General features: G+C 58.4%; 1 protein-coding gene across 2 annotated transcripts; it reads right to left on the bottom strand.

The window, feature by feature from the left end:
* Window positions 1-7,389: 7,389 nt before the first annotated feature.
* CEP131 (centrosomal protein 131) lies at window positions 7,390-23,644 on the bottom strand. 2 transcript variants are annotated; one of them, XM_070390202.1, is made up of 26 exons: window positions 23,421-23,644; window positions 20,793-20,981; window positions 19,931-20,040; window positions 19,366-19,480; window positions 18,940-19,067; window positions 18,603-18,719; window positions 17,973-18,128; window positions 16,608-16,725; window positions 16,137-16,253; window positions 15,786-15,936; window positions 15,172-15,266; window positions 14,542-14,724; window positions 13,999-14,175; window positions 13,795-13,920; window positions 13,560-13,685; window positions 12,388-12,504; window positions 11,858-11,960; window positions 10,956-11,157; window positions 10,505-10,612; window positions 10,301-10,418; window positions 9,926-10,000; window positions 8,930-9,072; window positions 8,673-8,850; window positions 8,389-8,585; window positions 7,628-7,688; window positions 7,391-7,549 (listed from the first exon to the last, which is right to left on the bottom strand). In XM_070390202.1, exons 2-26 carry the CDS (start codon window positions 20,964-20,966, stop codon window positions 7,475-7,477), a joined length of 3,270 nt encoding a protein of 1,089 aa, XP_070246303.1. In that variant the 5' UTR covers window positions 20,967-20,981; window positions 23,421-23,644; the 3' UTR covers window positions 7,391-7,474. The 2 variants fall into 2 exon arrangements, with proteins under 2 accessions (XP_070246304.1, XP_070246303.1); XM_070390203.1 differs by lacking the exon at window positions 16,137-16,253 and having other exon boundaries at window positions 7,390-7,549.
* Window positions 23,645-24,604: the final 960 nt, after the last annotated feature.

Genomic DNA, 24,604 nt, shown 5'->3' with positions numbered 1-24,604 from the left:
TCCACACGCATCCAGAGCCCCACTTCCACACCATCCAGGCCACCACCAGCTCTTGCCTAGATGACCACCTTGGGCTCCCAACTGCCCTCCCCACCTCCACCCTCCAACAATGGGCTCTCAACATAGCAGCCAGAGAGGTTCTTTTAAAATATAAGTCAGACCTGTCACTCTCTTGGAACTTTCCAGAGGTTCCCCTCTCATGCAGTTGAACCAAATCCTTGGGATGCCCGCATGCTCCCTGACTTCAGACCCTCCCACCCTCACTGCAGACACACTGGCCTCCCCACTGCTCCCCAGACAGGAACCAGGCTGCCCGAGAGCCTTTGCGTGGCTGTACCATGCTTCCCTAGGCATCTGCATGACTAACTCCCTCATCTCCTATGTTTTCCTCAAATGTTACATCTCAAAGAGGCCAACCCTACCCTGTCCCACATTCCACTCTCTTGCCCAGCATCCCACATTCTTCTTGCTCTGTTCTCTCCATAGCGCTCCCGTCTCCTAATATACCACATGCACACGTGTCAGTTGCTTCCGTCCTGTCTGACTCTTTGCCACCCTGCGGCCCATAACCCAGCAGGCCCCTCTGTCCATGGGATTCTCCAGGCGTGAATACTGCTGTGGATTGCCATGCCCTTCTCCAGGGGATCTTCCCAACCCAGGGATCAAACCTGTTTCTCCTGCATTGGCAGGCAGGTTCTCTACCACTAGCGACAGCTGGGAAGCCCCTAATATAACACATCACTTGCTTATATATTGTTTATTATGAGCAAGCAAAGCATCATGGGTTCTGAGATTCCAGAAAGGAAAATCCAAGAAGTGAGCCTGACACTGGCACAGGGTCCCTGCCAAGGTTTGAAGCTGATTTAAGACGCTTGCTTCTTGGAAGAAAAGCTATGACAAACCTACACAACGTATTAAAAAGCAGAGCCATCACTTTGCCAACAAAGGCCTGTGTAGTCAAAGCTATGATTTTCCCAGTAGTCATGTATCGATGTGAGAGTCAGACCATAAAGAAGGCTGAGCACCAAAGAATTGACACTTTCAAACTGTGGTGCTGCAGAAGACTCTTGAGAGTCCCTTGGACAACAAGGAGATCAAACCAGTCAATCCCAAAGGAAATCAACCCTGAATATTCATTGGAAGGACTGACGCTAAAGCTGAGGCTCCAGTACTTTGGCTACCTGATGTGAAGAGCTGACTCATTGGAAAAGACCCTGATTCTGGGAAACATTGAGGGTAGGAGGAGAAGGGGACAACAGAGGATGAGATGATGGCATCACTGATTCCATGGAAATGAGTCTGAGCAAACTCCGGGGATGGTGAAGGATAGGGAAGCCTGGCATGCTGCTGTTCATGCAGTTGTAGAGTCGGACACGACTGGGCGACTGAACAACAGTGAGGGAGAGGCTGAGCGGCTGAGGAGGGCGTCCAGTAGTCTCCTGGGTCTTCAATATCTACTAGAGAGGAGGGTCTTTGCTTGTGGGTCCTATGGGGCTAGGAGTGAGGGGTGAGGACAGGAGTACCAGGTCAGTCCTCACAGAGATGAGCCCAGCCTCAGCCAGCCCAGTCCCTATCCTAACTGCTACTAGAGCAAAAGTAATTCCCCTGAACTGAGGTCCAAATTCAGCTCAACGCAGACCACACCTGACCACACTCATTCATCTGCATGTTGTCTGTGGCTGGTTTCATGCTATGCTTAACTAGAAGGTCACAGAAAGGCTTAAAAAAAAATCGCAAAGATACAACATGCAAATGCCATGTAGAGAAAGCTGGTGTGGCTGCTACCATCAGACGAAGGATACTTTAAGGCAAGATGCACTGCTAGGCAAAGAGGGACGGTTTGTAAAGATAAAGGGTCAACACCCCACCAGGAAGACACACTGCTCTAAATTTGTATGCACCTACTAACATAGCCTCCAAACACATAAAGCAAAAATGGACCAACTAATATGAAAAAGAGGTGATGCAAAATCACTGTTGGAAAGTTTAGCATTCCTCTCTTAGGAACTGATAGAGCAAGTAGGAAAGAAATCAGTAAGGATAAAGCACAATGAATTAACCAGAGGAGCTAGAAAGCCAAAGAGATTTTTCTTTGGAGGCTGAGGCCTAAGAGATGACCCTCCACCCAGGGTATAGTGCCACCCAGCCCACTATCCCTACCCAGGGAACAGGAATGGCATCTCAGTCCCCCTCCTTTGAGGCACACCTGAGCAGGAGGAACAGTCCCAGCAAGGCAGGCCCCCCACCCCACCCGCACCATTGTAGCCTCTCAGGGACACGTTTTCACCAGCTGGGACGTGTGGGATGCCACCACAAGGCCAACGGGCAGGTTATGGGCAGGACAGAAACCCTGGATGACACAAAAGCCTAGACCAGTTATGTCAGGAGCAAATTATTATGGGCGACAACAAAAACTTGAATAAAAGTAAAGTGAAGAGCTCGAATAATATTAGGTTGGTGCAATGTAATTGTGGTTTCAGACCGTGAATTTTAACTTATAACTAGGCTCAAACACATCTTTATTAATCAAAATAGGAACCATTACAATCAACACATTTCTGCCAACGAGAAACAAGTTTGTTTATTCCCATGGCATAAAAATCGGTGCTTCAGATTCGATGAACTCTTACAAAGCATTTTCTGCCTTCTGTTGGTTGTGAAAGCATTCTCCCTGCAAAAAGCTGTCAAGACCCTTGAAGAACTGGTAGCTGGTTGGTGAGAGATCAGGTGAATATGGTGGATGAGGCAAAACTTTGCAGCCCAGTTCGTTCAACTTTTGAAGTGCTGGTTTTGTGACGTGCAGTCGAGTGTTGTTGTGCAGCACGGGGCCCTTTCTGCTGAGCAATGCCAGCTGCAGGCACTGCAGTTTTCAGGCATCTCATCAATTTGCTGAGCATACTTCTCAGATGTGATGGTTTCACCAAGATTCAAAAAGCTGGAGTGGATAAGATGGGCCACAAGCCACTGAACATTGACCGTGACCGTTTTTGGAAGTGCTTTAGAGCTTCTTCTCAGTCCAACCACTGAGCTGGTCATCACCGGTTGTCATATCAAATCCATTTTTTGTCGCACGTCACAACCTGATCATGAAATGGTTCATTGTTGTTGGGTAGAGTAAGAGAAGATGACATTTCCAAACAACGATTTTTCTGGTTTGTGGTCAGCTCATGAGGCACCCGCTTATCCAGCTTTCACCTTTCCAATTGGCTTCAAATGCTGAATGACCAGAGAATGGTTGACATTGAGTTCTTCGGCAACTTCTCATGTAGTTGTAAAAGGATCAGCTTCTATAACCTCTCAGTTGGTCATTGTCAACTTCTGAGGGCCAGCCCCTGCACGCCTCAGCTTCAAGGCTCTCATCTCTTTTGCGAAACGTCTTGAACCACTACTGCACTGTACGTTTGTTAGGAGTTCCTGGGCCAAATGCATTGTTGATGTTGCAAGTAGTCTCTGCTGCTTTACCATTTTGAACTCAAATAAGAAAATTGCTCAAATTTGCTCTCTAATACCATTTCCCTAGTCTAAAATAAATATAAAATAAATAGCAAGTAATGTCACTAGCAAAAAAAAAAAAAAAGTGAGAAATGTGCATTAAAATGATATATAACATAACTACATTTATTTAAGAATATATTCCAATATCAAACAGCAATGTTCAACAATGTAAAACCTCAATTACTTTTGCACCAACCTATTAGAAGAATATAATCAGATTGATTATATATTCTTTGCAGCCAAAGATGGAGAACCTCTATACAGTCAGCAAAAACAAGACCAGGAGCTGACTGTGGCTCAGATCATGAACTCCTTATTGCCAAATTCAGACTTAAATTGAAGAAAGTGGGGAAAACCACTAGACCATTCAGGTATGACCTAAATCAAATCCCTTGTGATTATACAGTGGAAGTGAGAAATAGATTTAAGGGACTAGATCTGATAGAGTGCCTGATGAACTATGGATGGAGGTTCAGGTTCGTGACATTGTACAGGAGACAGGGATTAAGACCATCCCCATGGAAAAGAAATGCAAAAAAACAAAATGGCTGTCTGAGGAGGCCTTACAAATAGCTGTGAAAAGAAGAGAAGCGAAAAGCAAAGGAGAAAAGGAACGATATAAACATCTGAATGCAGAGTTCCAAAGAATAGCAAGGAGAGATAAGAAAGGCTTCCTCAGCGATCAATGCAAAGAAATAGAGGAAAACAACAGAATGGGAAAGACTAGAGATCTCGTCAAGAAAATTAGAGATACTAAGGGAACATTTCATGCAAAGATGGGCTCGATAAAGGACAGAAATGGTATGGACCTAACAGAAGCAGAAGATATTAAGAAGAGGTGGCAAGAATACACAGAAGAACTGTACATAAAAGAGCTTCACGACCCAGATAATCACGATGGTGTGATCACTCACCTAGAGCCAGACACCCTGGAATGTGAAGTCAAGTGGGCCTTAGAAAGCATCACTACGAACAAAGCTAGTGGAGGTGATGGAATTCCAGTTGAGCTATTTCAAATCCTGAAAAATGATGCTGAAAGTGCTGCACTCAATATGCCAGCAAGTTTGGAAAACAGCAGTGGCCATAGGACTGGAAAAGGTCAGTTTTCATTCCAATCCCAAAGAAAGACAATGCCAAAGAATGCTCAAACTACCGCACAATTGCACTCATCTCACACACTAGTAAAGTAATGCTCAAGATTCTCCAAGCCAGGCTTCAGCAATACGTGAACCGTGAACTTCCAGATGTTCAAGCTGGTTTTAGAAAAGGCAGAGGAACCAGAGATCAAATTGCCAACATCCGCTGGATCATCGAAAAAGCAAGAGTTCCAGAAAAACATCTATTTCTGCTTTGACTATGCCAAAGCCTTTGACTGTATGGATCACAATAAACTGTGGAAAATTCTGAAAGAGATGGGAATACTAGACCACCTGACCTGCCTCTTGAGAAACCTATATGCAGATCAGGAAGCAACAGTTAGAACTGGACATGGAACAATAGACTGGTTCCAAATAGGAAAAGGAGTATGTCAAGGCTGTATATTGTCACCATGCTTATTTAACTTATACGCAGAGTACATCATGAGAAACACTGGGCTGGAAGAAGCACAAGCTGGAATCAAGATTGCCAGAAGAAGTATCAATAACCTCAGATATGCAGATGACACCCTTATGGCACAAAGTGAAGAGGAACTAAAAAGCCTCTTGATGAAAGTGAAAGAGGAGAGTGAAAAAGTTGGCTTAAAGCTCAACATTCAGAAAACGAAGATCATGGCATCTGGTCCCATCACTTCATGGGAAATAGATGGGGAAACAGTGTCAGACTTTATTTTTTGCGGGGCTCCAAAATCACTGCAGATGGTGATTGCAGCCATGAAGTTGGAAGACGCTTGCTCCTTGGAAGGAAAGTTATGACCAACCTAGACAGTATATTGAAAAGCAGAGATATTACTTTGCCAACAAAGGTCCATCTAGTCAAGGCTATGGTTTTTCCAGTGGTCATGTATGGATGTGAGAGTTGGACTGTGAAGAATTTGGAGCTGAGCTCCAAAGAATTGATGCTTTTGAACTGTGGTGTTGGAGAAGACTCTTGAGAGTCCCTTGGACTGCAAGGAGATCCAACCAGTCTATCCTAAAGGAGATTAGTCCTGGGTGTTCATTGGAAGGACTGATGCTAAAGCTGAAACTCCAATACTTTGGCCACCTCATGCGAAGAGTTGACTCGTTGGAAAAGACCCTGATGCTGGGAGGGATTGGGGGCAGGCGGAGAAGGGAACGACAGAGGGTGAGATGGCTGGATAGCATCACCGACTCGATGGACATGAGTTTGAGTGAATTCCGAGAGTTGGTGATGGACAGGGAGGCCTGGCGTGCTGCGATTCATGAGGTTGCAAAGAGTCGGACACGACTGAGCGACTGAACTGAACTGAAGAGGTGAGAGAGTGTAAGATGCAGAAATTGGTACAGAAGGGCACCCAGCCTGTTCTCTGAACAGAAAAATGAATGGATGGATGAACAAACAAATGAACAGATGAATGAAAAGCTGTAAATCAGAATGTGGGGAGTCAGGCACCATCTTCCTCATAGGAAAGCCACCACTGTCCATTTCCTGGCTGCTTCTCTGGCTGTCAAGAAGGCCATCCCCCTGTCCCACCAACTCTCTCTGAAAGCCACCCCCAAGTGTCTGTCTTCCCTTGTGCTGAAAACCTCACTTGCAAAAATACTATAGTTTAGTAATTTACAGCTGTCTCCCCCTAGCAACTCCCAATAACAGCTTCAGCTAAAACTACATTTTGGGGGAGGATTAGAAGACCCAAAAGTATGTCAGAACAGGCTGCTTCTCCCAGAGCTGGTCCCTGCCCAGTCCCCAGGGCCCGCGGCCTGGAGACCAGCAAGCAGCCAGCTCCGTCTGCCTGTGTGGCCGCTTGTTGGGGAGGGGCAGGCCCAGCACCTGAAGCCAGGAAGGGCCGGGCCCAGGGCGGCCCTGCTGTTCCACTGCTGCATCTGGCTCCAGCCCCAGGTTCTGCGAGCAATCAGCTCTGGCACGAAGGAAGGAAGCAGCCGTCCTGTGCGGATGAGGAAACTGGGGCCCCGACACCCCAAGGCAGGGACAGGGGTGCCAGGAGGGCCCTCGGGTCAGCGCTCCTGTGAGCTCCTTCAGGCCCGTGGGGAGTCTGGCTCTGCCCTTGTGGCTGTCAAGACTGAGAGTGACTGCTGCCGGGACCCATGCCAGTGAGAGCCCAACCCCCAGGACCTTCTGAGAGTGCAGGAGGGGCACCACCTCCACCAGGGCCAGCCCCTGCAACCCCACAAGTGCCAGCTCTCCCCAGTGGCCTGGTCTAGCACCCTCGGCCAGGGCAGTTGCAGTGACAGAGTGCCTGGCAGGGGGGAGGGGGAGGTGAGTCCCCAGAGGAGGAGCCTCCCCTTTGCTGCCCTCTAGCTCCCTTGCCCAGCCCTTCCAGGATAGGTCTCTACCCTTCTCAGGGCAAGGCTGGTTCAGGGCTCCAGGCTGTCACACCTCCAGGGAGTGTCCTGACTGGGGGAAGGAAGGACAGGGCCTCAGGGAGGCTGGCTGGTTTTCTAGCCATGAAAGCAAGAACAGCAGCCTGTGCAAGGGTTGGGGAGGAGGCTCAGAGTGCCTTCCCTGTGGGTGGGGGGGGTGCAGCAAGGGGGCACAAGTGTCACAGGGCTCGTCCAGGCCCAGGCCGGAACAGAGGGCCATTCCCTCTGCTTGGGGTCTAGGGCCCAAGCTGGGGAACTGCAGGGCCAGGCAGGAAACGTCGGGGTGGGGGCACAGATTGAGAGCAAAGCTGGGCTGGGTACCCCACACCTGGCCTCGAGAAGCCTCCATCCCCACCACCCCAGGCCCCAGACCAGGAGAGACGAGTCAGGGTCACGCAAAGTATTAAAAGACACCTCTTTACTGTTACCACACAGCCTCAGTGTCCCGCAGGGTAGCCGCAGCCTGTGGCAGCCGGTGGTCACTTGGCGCTCGGAAATGGCCGCCTGCAGTGCTCCAGCAGCTCCTCCAGGTGGTCAGCCCGCTTCATCGCAGCCTACAACACCCGGTGCACCCTGGTCAGGCCAGGGCCACCCCACCCCACCCCTCAGGCAGGCCAGCAGTGGGCACCCACCTGGTGCTGCTTCCGGAGGCTGCTCACAGCCTCCTCCTTCTTTGCCAGGGCCATCTTCACCCTGCGGGGGAGTGCACGGGGTGCTTCAGTGCAGTGGCCGAGCCAGACCCCCAGGCCAGCCTGTAGCTGAGCGCGCCAGGGTGGGTGGTGGGAGATCTCCACCCCCGCCCCACTCCCACCAAAGAGCAGGAGGAGCTATTGTCCGGCCCAGCCCATCCCAGTCCTGCTGACTGGGCACTGCGCGGCCTGGAGGAGCTGACAACAGGATCTGTGACCCCACAGCTGACCCCATGTGAAGCCACGCCCTTTGGGAAGGGCTCCCTGCTGAGAGGAGGCCAGGAAGCCTCCACCACATGCCTGCCTCAAAGAGCACCCACGGAGCAGGGGTGAGAGGCCAGAGACCTGGGAAGGACTAAGGGATAGCTGGTGGGGAGGGGAGGAGGGGTCAGCCTATTTGCACAGCACCCACTCCACCCGGTCCCAAGGGGCCAAGGGCCAGGGAGCTCCTCTCTGGACACCTGCCCTGGTTTGGGATGGCTGGCTTCCTCCCAGGCCCTGGGGCCAGCATCACACAGAGAGGACAACCGAGCCTCAAGCAGGGAGCCCCTGGCTGCGGCTGATGGACGCATTCCGCATCAGTGGGAAGGAGGGAGCGCAGCCGTTCACTGTCCTTGGCCCAGCATCCTCTTTGGAGCCACAGGGTCCTGTCTGCCTTCCCCAGCCCTGTGCTCCCCAGGACCGCTGTCAACCCAGGAGCCCACCTCCCATGAACCTCCTCCAGCTCTGCTTGCTTCTCCCGTGTGAGCTGCTCCAGCTCCAGCCGCTGGCGGGCCCGCAGCTCAGCCAGCTCGGCCTTGGTCTGCCGGTTCTCCTCCTCGGATGTCGCCAGCCGGTCGGCGAACTCCTGGCGAAGGACCTGGGCGAGGCTGCTGCGCTCGCCAGTCAGCTGCTCATTCACCTGAGGGACATGGGGGACGACAGGGACAGTGTGAGTGGATGGCGGGGGCTGGGGGCCAGGGCTCAGGTGCCTGATCCACCTGCTCACCGCCTTCACGTCCGCCAGCTCCTTTTCCTTCTGTCGCACCAGGCCCTGCAGACGCACATTCTCCCCTTCGGCCTCCCCAAGGCGCCCCTTCAGTTCCGCACACCGCTCCTGGAGCTTCCGCTCTGACTGCTCCAGCTCCGAGAGCTCCGCCTCGTACTTATCCCGGAGGCGCTTGACCCTGGTGGCAGGAGAAGCTGGGTCAGGGGCAGCCCTGTGGCCCATCTCTGGGCCTTGCTCTGGGCTTCTTGGGGCCTCACCGGTTCTCCGCGGCCCGCTCACTCTCCTCCCTGGCCTGTGTCATGTCAGCCTCCAGCCGGTGGATAACCAGCTCAATCTCCTTGTCCCGGCCTTTCCGGATCTCCTCCTTTAGCTCCCGTTCTCGGTTCAGCAACCATGCTTCCTGCAGGGGAGGCACATGGGGGCTGGGGGAGCTGGCTGAGGGTGGTGGAGGATGCTGAGGACCTCACCTGTCCTCAGGGGTGAGGGCCATGCCCTGTCATCAGGACCCAGCACGGGACCCAGCAGGGGCCTGAGTGGGAACTGTCAGCACAGCCTAGTTCTTCTCCCATTCAGAGACCGTGTCTTCTGCCAAACTGATCCTGATAAAAGAAGGGACCTCATCTGGCTGCTGAGGGCAGGGTGGGGCACCCACACGGCCAGGGGCCCCCACCCGGGAATGAGAGCATCAACGGGGCAGCCTCTTGGAAGGCAACCTGGAAATCCCATCTAGCTGAACACACCACGCCCTCTGACTCAGCCAAGTCTGGGAACGTATCCCACAGATATGAGGACCCCTCCATGCGTGGCTGTGGGAAGGGGACAGGGTGGCCACTGGGCCACACTCAGGCTTTGTCCCCTAGCTGATGGCTCGTGTGGCCCCTGTGTTCCTCTCCACCACCACCTCCTTTCAGGACAGGAGAGCGTGGTGCCACAGCCTATCTGGACATTGGCATGAGAGAATAACGGGAGACCTGCTCTCAAGTGGGCCCCTCACACTGGTTGTGGGTCAGCCTGTCAACTTTCAGAACAGTCACCACCATCCTCTGGGGTCCACTCCAGCCCCCCAGTCTCTCCCATGCCCAGCTAGAAGTTCACTCAACTATGGCCAGAATCACACCGCCAACCCCAGGCAGCCAGAACCCATACCCGCCCAAGGGGAGGCCACCGATGTAGGGCCTACAGGCCTGCTTTGAGTCTGGGCAGGAGGGGAGAGGAAGAAAGCCCCCGCCCGTCCCGGCCTCACCCGCCCCCACCTCTTTCTTGGCGGAGTTGGCTTCCCACATCTGTCTCTCCACCTCCAGCTGGTCCTTCAGGGCCTTCAGTTCCATCTGGGGGCAGGCGACAGTGTGACAGCAGCCTTGCCTGGCCGCTCCCCACCCAGAGCTGGGTCTGTCAGGGCCTGGATGGGCCTGAGGTCAAGCTGAGGGTTTGTGGGGAGCTGGCTGGGGAGATTCCTAGTGTGAAACCAGGTTCGGCACAGTGCTTCAAGCAGCTGCTACCCTGTGGCAGGTGGGACGCTGGTCCCGGCGGTTGCCCTCCTCCACCCCTGGTGGGTGCTTTCCTGCTAGGCAGGCCCAGAGGGAAGCGGAGGGGCTGGGGGCGGGGCCTGGGCCGGGGGCGGGGCTGACCTGGTGCCTGCGCTCCTGCTCCTCTTTCCCCTTCTCAAACTCGGCCCTCAGGGCCCGGCCCCCCGCCGAGCTGCTCTCCTCTAGCTGCCGCCTCAGCTCATCCAGCTCTGCCCGCTGCCTGCAGGTGAGCAGGGGTCAGTCCTGGGAGGCTAGATGAGGCTGGGCAGGGCAGGGATGGGCAGGGCTAGGCCCCGCCCCCAGTACCTGGCGGCCTGCTGGCCCAGCCGCTCCTTCTCCTCCGCAACCTCGTTGTAGAGCCGCCGCCGCTGCTGCTGCAGGGCCCGCTGCTCCTGCTCCAGGTGCTGCTCGAAGCTGTGGACACAGGACTCATTGGCAGGGGTGGGGGGTGGGGCGGACACAGGAGCACCTCACACCATAGGGGCCCAGGGCAGGCGCAGCCAGGACAAGCTCAGAACCCAGCAGTGGTCCCCGCGCCGTCTATCCCAGCCGCCCCCCAGAGCGCATCCTAGGAACTGAACTGCCCAGTACAGTTACAGCTGTCCTGCCCCTCGGTGTCCTGCACTAACCGCCCCGCCCCCCGCCCCAGATTTCTCTGACCCTGAAGGGAGGCTGCCAGGGAGCAGGTACTGTTCACTCTGGGAGTCTGTGCACACACCAGGCCTCGTTCCCCCATCAGTGTCCCCGGGACCCCCACCGCTGCTGGGCTCGCTCCCACTCCTGCCGGCCCAGCGCCTCCTTCTCCCGCTCCAGGTGCTCGCGGAGCTCCTCCGCCTGCCGGCCGTAGTGCTGCGCCGCGCGCTCCTCTGCCTGCAGCAGCTCTGTCGCATGCAGACCCTTGAGCTTCTTTACCTCCTGCTTGTGCTTTGCGATCAGCTTCTGGATCTCAGGCTCCAGGCCTGCGGGTTGGGGGGAGTACTATGCTGCGGGACCTCTGTCCACCACTGCACTGCAGGGGCCCTGCCCCACGCCCACCTGAACTGTGTGGGACCACTGACCTCTGCCCACTGGGACACCAGGGCTGCGGACCAGCCAGGAGACCCCCTCCAGGGGCTCCAGCCTGAAGCATAGCTGAGCCCACCAGTGCCCATAGCGCCACTCCCCGCCCACCGCACTGAGGCTCCCCCCTTGGTGCTCTGGCCTGCAGAGTCTCCCTGGAAGAAGGGGTCACTGCAGAGGAGGGCGTCCTGGGCAGGAGGGCCAGGGGTGGGCAGGCACAGTTGGGGCTGTCCCACCAGTCCTTAGAGGGTTCTATGAGTGGGAGACGAGCAGCCATCCTCCCCCAACCAAGACCACTCCCCCCACCCCACCCCACCCCACTCACTCCCCTGGAAGCTGGAGGAGGCAAGAAGACCCATCAAAGGAAGCCCAGGCCCCCAACCTGGACGGGGCCCTGTGTCAGGACGCTGGTCTGTGGCCAAGCTCGTGTGCCACCAGCCTCCCCTGCTCCTCCCAGCCTCGAACCAGTGAGGCCCATCCCTGGGTCTCACTGCTTCCTAGGAAGTTCTGTGCCACACGTGCGACTGGAACTACTGTCCTTACTCGAGACCCCCATGACTGTCCTGCCCACGTGGTGGCTCCCAGCACGACGGCCCCTACCTTTGACCGTGATCTCCTTGATCTTCCGGGTTTTCTCATTGATCCACTTCTCTCTGCGGACTTTCTCCGTGGCGCTCATGAGTTCTTTGAGTTTCTTAATCTCCTATCAACAAGGAAACAGGAGTCAACAGAGGAGCTGTAGGAAGCGGGAGGATGCAAAGACACCCTGTTCCTGGCTGCCCGTGGGTTTCAGGAGGCAGCCTTTCAACAGTGACCCTGGACAAAGCAGGACGCACCAGGGACCGCAGTCCTTGTCTGATGAAAGCTGGGAGGAGTTAGTGGGGTCCCTCTGACCAAAGACCAGTGCTGTGGTAGGTCCCCGGTCACCTCCTCTGAACTACACCTCCTTACCTGTGACACAGGAGCAGTCTCCAAAGTCCCTCGGCCCCCACCCCAGGGTCAGCCACTTGCCAAGCTTTGGGAAAGCAGCTCGGAGGCCAAGGAATGAGGTGCCGGGGGCCGCCTGTCCTGGGGTCCCTCCCACAGTGCCTCCAGGCCTGGGCCAGGTGGTGGGAGGGCAAAGGGCTCACCAGCTCATGCTGCTCCTGCAGCTGGGCCTCCCTGTCCTTGCGCCTCTGGTCCCCCAGCTTCAGCTCAGCCACCAGGGCCTCGCACTTCTCGCCCAGAGCCTTCTTGTCTTCGATCAGCTGCAACGAGGGGTGGAGGTGAGGCTGCTGCCCTGTGAGGCCGGGAGGCCCAGCCTCCCCTCACCCAGGAGGCCCGCACACCAAATCCTGAGCCTTGCTTTGCCCCCTGGTCTGAGGGAGGACCCTGAGTCCTGGGGAGCACACACGTGGACAAGGGCGACAGCTGCCCAAGCCTCGATCCCTCTGGGACCTGGCTGGTGTCAGCAGCGCTCGGATAGTGCCAGTGGCCTTGGCTACAAGGCCCCGACTGTGGCCACACCAGGAGCTTCCTGGAACAGGGGTCATTCTGTCAACCCCATCACCTGGCCTGTGGAGAAGGGCCTGCCCACTGCCTGCCAAGGTGTCTCCACGAAGCCCCCAGGACAGCACCCAGCCTCGTGGAGGACTCCAGGCAGACCCCTCATTTGCAGACACCTATGGCCGCCAAGCAGAGTGTAGCTAATGGTCACCGGAGGCCACTTGGTTCCTCTGGGCTCTGTCTTCTCTCCACAGACCCCTCACACAGAGTTTTCCTCAGAAAAGGACCCAACGGGAGCTCAGCTGAGCACAGGGTGGGCGTGAAGCTTCCACCACCCTGTCAGGGGAGCTCTGGCTGCCCCGCCAGCCCCCGCAGACCAGGGGTGGGCTCCCCAGGAGAGTCCACGTGCACAGGAAAGTTCAGAGTCTGTCCTGCTGGGTGTGTCCCCAGGCCCCCAGAGGACCAACTGGTCCTGACTGACCCCGCAGGGCTGGACCCCACCTTGGACGTTCTCTGCCCACCTGCTCCTGCTGCCTGCCCACCATGCTGGGTCGAGGAGCATGGCCATGGGTCGGGGGAGGGTTATGGCCGTGGGGAGCATCATGGCGGGGGGGGCGGGGGGGCAGCACCGTGGGGCTGGTGTGTGTTGGACCAGCCCTGGTCTCCACAGAGGGAGCTGCTGTCTGTTTCTACAGAGAGAGAAGGAGGCCCACAGGGGAGGCCTATGGGTCCAGAAATTTCCACCAAGCCCAAGCTGGTCTGGAACCCAGTCCCGTCCTCCTGACCCGTGCCGAGCCCCGCGTCCAGGCAGCGCCACCTGGTCGATGAAGGACAGGTGCCGCCGTATGGTGGCCTCGTAGTGCTCCTTCTGCTGCCGCAGCTGCCGGCCCAGCTCCCTCTCCGTCTCTTTGACCCGCCGGAAGGTGAGGTCTCGCTGCTGTGCCTGTAGCGGGTGCGGGAGAAGAGACGGAAGCGAGGCTCTCAAGGGTCAGGCCAGGGGCTTGCTCCAGCTGGGGCCCTGGGGACAGATGCAGTGCTGATGGGGACGTTACCAGCGCCCTCTGCAGCAGCACCATCGCCTGCTTCTTCTCCTCCACCTCCAGCTGCAGTCGCATCACTGATGTGCTGACCTCGGACGCAGGCTCCAGGCGCCCCAGCCCCTCCTCCGGTATGGGCCCCTGCGAACGTGGCTGTGTCAGGCAGGCCATGGTCACCCGCTAATGACCTGCTGTCCCCCCTGGAGACCCCTTCCACACCTGAGGGGCTGAGGCCGGCCGGCCCTGCCCAGACTTCTCCATCTCGTCCAGGAAGTTCATGATGCTCTGCAGCTTGGCCTCTGAAAGCAGGGTCCCATCCTCAGGGGGGCCAGCGGCTGCACTCAGCTTCCCAAATTTCTCCAGGTTGTCCGCTGTCAGGGAGCTGGCATCGTCCTCCTGCGTAGGAGGGGTGCAGGGTTAGGGGCCGTTTGGACAGTTGAGGACTCTGGGTTGGCCTTCCAGAAGCTGCTCAGGGTCCCCTGGGGTAGAGGAAGGCCTGGTCTGGAGGGAGGGCCTCTCAAGCTCCCCAGACCCTGGCAGGGGGTATCACTGGCAGAGAGGCAGTACCCACCCCACCTCCACTCCTGGGTTCTTCTGAGGGTCCTAACCCTTAGTGAGCCGTGGGATAACTGGGGAGATTCAATCAGGTCCCATCTGGCCCTCGTTAGGGTCCTTACTAGAGCAGAGAGGAGCCTGGCGGACTGCCCTGGCCCCCAAAGCACCCCTGGGACCTGAATGGGCAGTGCCAGGGCCCGTGGTCACCTCGTCGGTCCAGGCATATTTGTCCTTGTGGTAGGCCCGGGGGCAGGGCAGCGGTTCAGGTTCCTGCTCCAGCAGCTTCAGCGTGTCCAGCAGCTCGTCCAGGGTTGCCTTTGACTTAGCCCTGCTCCCAGCTCGGCCCATGCCCTCCAGGCCCTCACCAGGCACGTCCTGGAGGCTGGCATCCTGCAGTAGATGGGCCATTAGAGGCAGAGACCACCAGAGAACAGAAGGGTGAAGCTTTCTCCACATGAGCACGTGCCTGCCCAGCCACGTGGACTAAACTCGACCCGCCCCGCCCCACCTCCAGGAAAACAAAAAGGGTGGCTTGGTGGGAGGGGTCTCCAGAGGCTGGAGGCTTTGGCGAATGCCTAACCTGAGCTTCCAGCTCTTTTCTATTGGCCTGTAGTGGTGCCACCCCAGCATCCATGAATACCCAGAGAGATTCCAGAGCAACCATTGAGACCCCAGCCTTCTGCTGGATTGACAAGACCCATCCTGGGTTGCCTTTCCTGGTGTGAGTGACCCCACAGCCAGGGAGGGGCAGCGAAGGGGTAGGTGCCAACCACCCCGGCACCGATGCACCCCAGAGCCGAAGGCAGGCAGGCAGGGTTGGAAAGGCTGTGCTGAGACCTGAGGCTTGTCCTCTGAGAGCTGCCGGGGCTCTGGGGACGAGCCGAGGGCAGGCTGGCCGGCATCCTCCAAGCCTGCGGTGTGGAAGCTGGCCCCTGCACAACAGAACACAGTGTCAGCCCACCAGGGGGCTGCAGACATGGAGGAGCCCTTGGGAAGAAGCCAGGCACAGGGGAGGCAGGCCTGGGACTGCACACGCCACGGTGGACCTCATGGAGCAGTGGGGACACTGGGGAGCCCTGACCTTCTGGAGTGAGAGGTCACAGAGTTGGTGCAGCTGCTCTGAAAGGACCCTGTGTCCAGGTCCAGAGTAACTGGGACAGGAGTGGAGAAGCAGGGCCTGGTGTCTGCTGAGAGCAGACTCATTCATAAGTGGAAGCTGCCAATGGGGCAGTGGCATAGGGCACCAGGAGACATTGGCAAAGGCTGTACCTTCTTAGCCAGGAGCCTCCCTGAGGGAGAGGGATGGGGAAGGATGGGGAGGTCTGGGCAGGAGGCATCTGCTTTTAGGGATAACTCCAGGGGAAGTCACCATATCGGGGTGACCACACACAGAGCCGGAGGCAGTGGTGGGTGGGTGGCAGGGCAGCCTCTGGGCTCTCAGCCCTGCTCACCAGTGTTATTGGCCTTGTGGGTCTGCTGAGTGGTGCTCCCCGGCCTCATGGCTGGCTCCTGGGTAGGCTGGGGCTTCTCTGTCTCCCCCATCCCCTTCAGTGGCCCAAGGTCAGCATTGCCTGATTTCTGGGCTCGCTTCTGCTGCAGTTCCTGTCGTGGGGAGCCCTTGTGAGCAGCTGGGGCCAGGGGAGAGGGCCGGCCCTCATCCTCCTCGAATCACACTGCCCAAGGCCCCGTGCCCAGCGTCTGGGGGAAAGGGGCAGCAGGGTCCCCAGGAGCACAAGTGGTCTTGGCACAGAGGGTCCTCCCTCAGTGCCAGGCTCCCCACGTGGCTCAGGCCACCCCCTCACTTGGATGGCTGCCCTCCGGGCCTGGCGCGCCTTCTCCTCCCTGGCCTTCCTCCTAGCTGCCTCTTTCTGTTGGTGTTGGTCCAGGAGGGACCCCTCTCCCAGCCGCTGCCGCTGCCCCTGCAGAAGCCAAGCCACAGTGGGTTTGACTGGAGAGATGGGGTGGCCCCATCCTGCCATTTCCCTGCCCCACAGAGGACAAGCCCCCCTCTCTCAGGTGGTCAGCGGCTCCTGCAGATGGGAAATGGCTTTGCCTCCCAGCTAGAAACCCACCCCACGTTTCAGCAGGGGTGACCCGGCACCCAGGTCCTGTGACCGAGCAATTCGGGAGGGAGGAAGCTGACCCCCTAGATGAAGTGGACTCATGGGGCAATTCCAGGTTCAAGCCCACTGGTCAGAAACCCTGCCGTACACAGCAGGACCCCTGGGATTCACGCCCACCCCTCAGGGTGTGGCTCACACACCCACACTGACCTCTCGCTTGGACGCCAGCAGGCGCTCCAGGCGGGCAGCTCCGGCTCGGCGCCGCTGCACCTGGTGTCGGTACCAACGCTGGATGGTGACAGCGGCCTGGTTCACCTGGTGGATGAACCTGCCAGAGAGCGGGGTCACGATGGAGGCAGCTGAGTCACAGCCTCCCTCCCTGGGTCTCCAGGAGGCCCAGCGGGCAGAGAAGCGGCGGTGCACACGGCCCTTCTTCAAGTGCCAGCGTTCCCCGGGGAAATGGAAAAGCTCATCCCCACAGACTATTCATGATCAATAGAAACCGAAAGGAACCCAGAGGCCCACCACCACCTGTGGGCGAACGCTGTGTGCTCCTGATGATGACACTGCTCAGAGACAAAGAGTAACAAGTCAGAGGCCCTGCAGGCTGAGCACGGGGGTCACAGGCTGGGGCTCCAGGCATGGCCCACCGGGGAAAGCAAACTAGAGGGGACAGGCTGGTGTGGCCAGGGTCTTGGCCAGGAGGGGCTGGGGGAGGGTGCGTGAGGGGATCCTGGGGTAGGGGGTGATGTTGTTCCGACTACACACGCGTTGAGTTCATAAACTTGCGCCCTAAGAGGGGCACCCTGTTGCGTGTACATTTTACTCAGTAAAGCAGGTTAAACCCAAAGCCTTCATCTGGGCTCTCGGGACCCCTTGTCGATTCACTTGGCAGAGGCGCTAATGGACCCTACAGGATGTGAGCGGTCACCGGCCATGGGACATGCACCCAGAGGGGTGTCCCAGTGGGGACACCCGGGCCTTGCCCAGCTCCTCCCGCTCACCCATTTCCAGGGCCTGGTTCTGAGCTCTGTTGGGACAGCCGTGATGACTGCTCAGCCAGGTGAGGCTCTCAGAGCCCAGGCTCTGACCAAGCATGTCACAGACCTGCAGCCACAGCAGAAGATCCCACTGCGCCCACATCCCGCCCTCTCCAGGGGCCAGATTTCAGGAGCAGCCCCATCAGTGTTCTGACCTTTGCAGTTTTTTATCTTCCTTCTGTTTAATGTTTTTTTACTTGGCAGTTTACTGAAGTGATTACATACTTATAAAACTTACCCATTTGGAATATACCATTCAATGATTTTTAGTAAATTTAGAGAGCTCTATGACCACTGGCATGATCCAGTTCTAGAATGTTTCCACTGATCCTAAAAGACCCCCTCTGCGCTCCTCTGGCCCCAGCCAGCCAGTGCTCTACTTTTTGATTCTGCAGATCTGCTTTTGTTGATGCTTTGTATAAAGAGAACTGTACAACGTGTGGTCTTTTCAGCCTGCATCATCTTAAAACAATTCTTGAGTGGACATTTCTCTCCCTGGCACCTCAGGCCTCCTCCCAGCCCCAGGGGTGGTCACCTCTCAGCCTCCTCCTCGGTCACCTCCTTCCGTCTGAGCAGGCCGGTGGTACCCCCCGAGTTATTCTGGACCACGTGGTTGCTGCGGGCCACATTCTTCTGCGGCTTCCCGAGGCTGCTGCCCTCGCCCTCATCCGTGGCTGCCTTGATGATGTTGCTGACCGGGAGGAGGGAGAAAGATTCACGGCCGCCTAACACGGCCCCCTCTCCCGGCTCCCAGGGGACAGCTCTGTCTGTGGCTCGGGGAGCCGCCTTAGCCTTGTCCCAGGGCCTGAGGACCCCAGGAGCAGGTGAGGTCCTGTTCTGACATGCTGGTCATCCTCAGGGTCACTACTCCCCCACCAGGGCCCATCTGGTGGCACCCAGGGTTAAAGGGCTCCACACTTAAAACAGCAGGATCCCAGAGCCGGATGGTGACTCGACACCCATAGGCCGTCCCTGACCTGAGCATGCTATGCACTGGACATGAGGGTGAGGGACCGGCGGTGGGGCTGCTCTGCTCAGCCTGCTCAAGGTCCCCCTTGGCTTTGGTCTCAGATGGGGACAGGGGACGTGGGGGGCAGCTGTGGTTTGCTCAGTGGAACCCCAGATCAAGATGAGCCTGGGCTTGCCTGTGCAGCCAGGGCCTTACTTGAGGGAGGGAGCCGTGCGGTTGGAGCTCTTGGGGGGCGGCGGCGCCCTTTCTGAGGGGGTGTAGTGGTTGTGCACCATGGTGGTGACGCAGTTGCCCACGGCACCCTTGTTGCTCCTGCCGGGAGAGATGGGGGTGGGGGTGGCTTCAGGCTCGGAAAGGACCCCCGATTCACGCAGGTGGTGCCAGGGCTCACTGTGGCACTGTCCCAGTGTCCCTGCCGGGCCCCCTCCACGGCCACCATGCCCAAAGGTGGGGCACTTCGCAGGACCCAGGGAAGCTCCATCAGGCTGTTCGGCCAAGTGGAACCCAGGGTGTGAGGGTGCAGCCAATGTACCTGTTGTTGGCGGTGAAGTTGGGGGCCAAGGGCACCGTGCACTCTCTTCTCCTCGGGCCCACTGGCACGTCAAGGGCTCCAGGACTCTGGGCATCGGATGGCAAGGTAAAGGCCCTGGGCCGGTCATCCTGTCGGTGCACACAGGCAACAGTCCATCACCCCGCTGCACGCCCCTCTGACGCGGGGCCCCTGCCCTGCCCCCACCGCCTCACCCACACATGGGGAGTTGTGAGATGACCCAGAGGCTGGGACGGTCTTTGCTCCTCCTCACACTGACCACTGTGGTCAAAGCTGGCTAACTAACACTGATGCCCCCTGCCCCCCACCAGCCCGTCCTGCAGGGCAGTGAGAACAAAGTCAGAACCAGGCGTCAGCCCCAATGAAACAGCCTGACGGCCTGTCGACTCAGCTCAGCTGCAGCCTCACCAGCACATTCCACGTGGCTCCCTTCTCACTGGAGGCTTTGCTCAGACTGGCTGGCCTTTTTCTCCCACTGGGGCTGCCCTCGAAGAGAGTCAGGAAGTCTGGGGGCTCTGCCGGCCTGAGTCACAGAGAGGATGGCAAGCAAGGTCAGTCACAGGGCCTGGGAAGCCCGGCTCCAGGAATCCAGATGGGAACTCATCTTACAAGGGGACAGGAGGGGCCAGGTCACTGATGGGATCTCCTACTCCCAAGCTTGTGGCATGAAATATCACTTCTCAGCCCCGCTCTGACAACCACTCCTGGAAGAGACGCTCGCACCCTGTCCTGTGGCCACCATGACAGCCCCAGGGAAAGCGCAACAAAGACAAGGGAGAGGAGCAGGTGGGTGGTGGGGGGGGCAGCCTTGAGATTCACATCTCTGCGCAGGAAATGACAGGCCAAGACTCATCCTGCCTGCCTTGCCCAGTGCTGGGCCCCTGTCCAGCCAGCGCTCATGCCGGTGAGGCTGGGAGAAGGACCAACTGAGGCAGGAGAGCAGGACGGGAGTACCTGGGGGGTCAGAGGTTACCTGAGGGGGCTGGGCCATGCCTGGTTGGCTTGTGGCTGGTTGACCTGCGTGGCACTGTTAGATCTGCGAAGGTTGTTAATGGCCCGGGAGCCTCCGGGCCCTGGGTTCTCCTGCAAAAAGGAGGGAAGCAACTGACCGTGTGGCTGAGGTTTCAGACCTTGTGAGTCCACTCAGGGCCAGGCCAGGCTTGGACCCAGATTGAGTGAGAGGCTCTCCTGGGTCACATGTAGACAGGTGAGCAGGGGGAACAGGTGACAGGTGGGAGGGGGAACACCGTGGGGGCCCTGGGTTTGTCCAGCTGAGGCGGGGCAGGTCCCCGGCCTCTCATGTGAAATGGGAGCGCCTCACCCCTGGCAGGTGGAAGGTCCAAGGGGAGGCATGTGACGCCTGCCCAGGCACCGCAGCAAAGGCTGCCCTCCTCCTCATCACCTTCTCACCAATGAGCCTGGCCGTCCACTCCCCATGGCAGCTCTCGTCCCAGAGTTCCTGCTGCCGTCCGGCTACCACCTGCCACCGACTGCCTGCCCTGCACGGTATGTCCAAGGCCACCAGGAGCTCCTCCTTTCCCACACATCAACCTCACAGAGGAATCACACACTGGAACAGGAGGGATGGAGGACTTGGTGCTGGCAGGATCTAGGCTCTATGTGGGGCCAGGTGACCCTAGCAGCGACCTCTTGGTGAGTCAGCTCCCTAGTCTATGAGCCAGAGTCCTTCCTGCCCCCGGATAGCCCCAGGGATAATGGGATAATGGACATGAAGGTGCCTGCTGAGGTGTGCAGCTTACCCAGGAGTCAGACGCCACCCCAAGACAGGGGGCCCTGAATAGCCTCCAGACCTGATACCCAGCTCTAATACTTACCAACAGCTTCCTCCTTGGCTCATTGCCCGTGACCACGGAGATGGAGCGGGTGATGGGCTTGGTGGCGGAAGCACTATTGGGGCGCCGGTTCATGGGTGGAGGGAGGCCTGTCAGACTCAAGTCCACACCTTCCAGGCTGCCCTCGGGGCCACTGAGGGCCCTGGAGCCTTTCATGGTGGACAGGTGGCCCTGAGAAGAGAATAAGGGCGGTGAGCAGGCGTCCTCCGAGGGACCAGGTGGTGTGCACGCCCTCTCCAGCTCGGCCGCAAGGGCCTAGGGCTGAGGGTCCGAGTCTGCGTGCCGCTCAGCTCCCCAGAGGCCTGCCGTGCCCAGGACCCTTGTTGCTCGGTGGCTGTCTCCTTATCAGGAGCAGAAGCAAGTGGCAGAGCAGGACACTGAGCGTTAACAGCAAAAGGAGGTTTCCTGGGGTCAAGATGACCCTCCCAGGAAGGGCACTGCAGGGGGTGACCCTGGGCTGCTGAAAGTCATAGGTATGAGCCCTCATCCCACGACAGGTACTCTACCTGCCTGGGCCCTGTATTCCTCATCTATAAAATGGGCCTTCAAAAGTGCCTCCTCACAGGGTATCATGAGGTTCAGACAAGGTGGCCATGAGGCTGGCCTGTGGTGAGCACCCCACGGGCGATATTCAAACTGGGATTTGTTAAAGCCCCTAAACTTATCAGGCCATGGAACTCTCCCTCTGTCTCCTTAGAACCATCCAGAATACCCACGAGCTCCTGGGAGGCAGCATCTACTCTCGTGTTGAGGTTCCCCTCCTTCCCTCCTAGGGTGGCACTTTCACTGTACATTGCTGGCCCTTCCCATCCGACTGCTCAACCCTGGGCCTCTTCCCTCTATCCTAGGGGACAGCCTCTGGCCTCCTGGAGTCAAACACCATCTCTGCATGGCCGGTTCCCACAGGCATACCTCTCACCACCCCCTTATCCCCTAGTTCCCAGCTTAGCTGACCATGGAGTACATGGTACCTCAGACCCAAACAGACTCCTGACTGCCACCTCCAGCTGCCCCTCCCCAGTGGGTGTTTTCTGAAACTGGCTCAGACCAAAGATTCAAGTGTCATCCTGACCTCTTCCGCCTCTCACCTCCGCCCCCACCCCCTCAGGCACCTAGCCGGTGCCCCTTTCCCGTCAGTCCCTTCCCTCCACAACCCCGCCTGAGCCCCCATCTCCTCAGACTGAAAAACTACGGCAACCCCTCCTCTGGCCCTGCCTGACCAGCCTAGCCTCTCCCCACAAGGCATCCTTAGCTGATCTTTCTGAACCGGGTCTCAGATCAGGGCGGGAGGACACTCAGGCAGGAGGAATAAAGTCACCAGACCCGGACTGAGAACAACGCCTCTAAGACCTGACCCTGTTCTCTGTGACCTCCTCACTGCCTCCCTTTCCCTCCTTCGATCTGCTTGAGACCCTTCCCTGGGATATCCTGAGGCGCCCCTGCCCCCCCAACTCAGAGGACTGCCCGTCCCTGTCACTCCTCACTCCAACATCCTGCTTCCCTTGTCTCCCTTGGCCACCTGCCCACACAGGTTGGTCTGTGCACTGCCGGATGCCCTCGTAAGAATGTAAGGTCCACGAGAGTGGGGACCCTGCAACCCCAGAATCTGGCATGTGGCACGTGCTCAGGTAACCAGAGGGGATGAGCTGGCACCAGGAGGGACCAGAAAGGAATGAGCATGGCCCTCCATGGCATAGAGGACTCTGGTGGGCCAGCGGGCACACACCATCATCACCCAGGTTCAGCACTGCAGCCTCCTTCAGCCCCAACACCCACAGCAGAGGCTTTGGCCCCTACTCTCCAGAGTGAAGGCAGAGGCTGTCCCTGCCACTCACTAGGCCAGTGTCTTTGGGTATGTGTTTCCGGTAGTGTGAGTGAAATTTAACACCCTCCTCTCTTCCAGGCACCAGCCACACCCAGCCTAACTGGGCCCACTCGAGGGGCTGGCACCCTTGAGCAGCAAGGAGTGTGGGGGGCTCTGGGATGGTAAACAAAACCTCTCCATGGAACCCTCCAGACTAGACCTCATCTTGCATACAGAGGTGTCCCTCCCAGGATCTGAAGGTGGTGTCCAGAGCCTCCACCTGGACCTCTCAGGATGAGCTGTCCCAGAACCCCGGGAAGTTTCCCTGCAGGCAGCTCCCCATGTCCCTGGGGTTTGGCTCAAGGCAGGGAGATCATCCTCCCAGGAAAGCGGTAGGAGCTCACGGGCCCTGGGGCATGAGCCCCTCCTCACCTGTGTGGGGGTGCTGAGGGGCTCTTACTTGCATCTTCCCCTTCGTCTGGGTACCCTAAACTGCACGAGAACCCACCTCACCTGCATGGACCTCTTCACCTGTGTGAGTGCCAGGCCCCCTCACCTGCGCTGGCCTCCCCACCTAGGCGGGCCCAGGACCACCTCACCGGCGCGGGGACGCCCTCACTGGCACGAGCCCCCTCTCACTGGCACGAGGCCCACTCACCGGCACGTTCCACCTCACCTGCACAGCCCGGGATGCCCCTCCCTGCGCGGGCCAGGATCCCCTCATCTGTGTGGGCCAGCCCTTGTGCGCCGGTCCTGGAGATTCTTCACCTGCGGGGGCCACCCCAATTGCACAGGGACCCTCTCACCTGCGTGAGTCGGGCCTGGAACTCGGGGCCTGTAGGACCGAACGGCGAGGGATGCGCGGGGCCCTCCAAGTGGAGACACGGGGAGCCTAGGCTTCGGGCCGACGACCTCGGGACCTCGCGCCCTCGCGCCCCCAGGTCCCGGCGCTGACTACGAGGCCCGGTGACAATGAAGCGGTCGGGCGAGCAGCGGCAGCTAGCAACCAAACAGCCTAGAACCTCCTCCCCGTCCGTCACGGAGGCCCGCCTTTCCTGCCCGCGCCCCTTCTGGATTGGCTCTCCGGCCGCCCACTCCGGACGTTCCGGGAGTTCATTGGGTGGCTCGGCTGTCCTTCGAGAAGTTCAACCGTGGGAGGAGCCGCAGGGACCTGGGGTGGTGCCTGTGGTGGCGGCGGGCTGCCGATTGGATATGGCCGCGGGAGGCGGGGCCTTGGCTGCGGTGGGGCGGGCCCTAGGCGGAGCCTCTGAGAAGGGGTGGGCGACGAGGAGAAAGGGACGGCGCGTGGGGAGGGCCGTGGAGCGCGCAGGGTAGCTCCGCGCTTCTTCTTACCGTGGGCCCAGCCAGCCTTCCGTGCTCCCACTCAGTCCCAGGCCGCGTCGTCCCCCTAGCTCCCATGCCGTCCCGCGGATCCCACGCGGTCCCTGGGCTCTCGCGCGGTACCCGAGCTCCCTCCTTGCCCAGACTCGTCTGGACACCTGGGTCCAGTTACCCTCTGAAAGCTCCGTTTTGGGTTCTGGACCCGCGAGTCCCAGGAAGGCCCGCCTGTCAATAGGGGCCCTTCCTCGGGCGACCCTGACACCTACCCTCACCCTTAATGCCGGGTCCCCTCCTTACACCCAAGACCGCGCGGTGGCGGCGTTGTCCTTTTTTTTTTTTTTTTTTTTTTCTGTTCTTTTCCTGTCTTGACAATGCCATCCTCCCCCCCCACCTTTTTTTTTTTTTTTTTTTTTTGCCTCCTTCTCCGAAGTTTTAATCCCCCACCTCCACTCCCCACCGCCCGCCCTCCCACCGCCTGGAGGTTGTTTCCTATCATTTCTCACGTCCAGACCACTGTCCCCACTGGCAGTTCAGTTCAGTTCAGTCGCTCAGTCGTGTCCGACTCTTTGCGACCCCATGAATCGCAGCACGCGAGGCCTCCCTGTCCATCACCAACTGCTGGAGTTCACTCAGACTCACGTCCATCGAG

This window comes from Bos mutus, chromosome 19 (genome assembly GCF_027580195.1).
Source record: "Bos mutus isolate GX-2022 chromosome 19, NWIPB_WYAK_1.1, whole genome shotgun sequence".
Taxonomy (NCBI): Eukaryota; Metazoa; Chordata; class Mammalia; order Artiodactyla; family Bovidae; genus Bos; species Bos mutus.
Note: the sequence above shows the minus strand (reverse complement) of the source record. Positions and strands in the feature narration are given on the sequence as shown.

Coding starts and splice junctions, on each gene's coding strand:
- CEP131 (XM_070390202.1), bottom strand. CDS start 20,966: ATGAAAGGCTCCAGGGCCCTCAGTGGCCCCGAGGGCAGCCTGGAAGGT. Junction 20,041..20,792: donor AGCCAAGGAGGAAGCTGTTG/GTAAGTATTAGA, acceptor TCCTTTTTGCAG/GAGAACCCAGGGCCCGGAGG. Junction 10,613..10,955: donor TGGGAGCGAGCCCAGCAGCG/GTGGGGGTCCCG, acceptor CTGTGTCCACAG/CTTCGAGCAGCACCTGGAGC.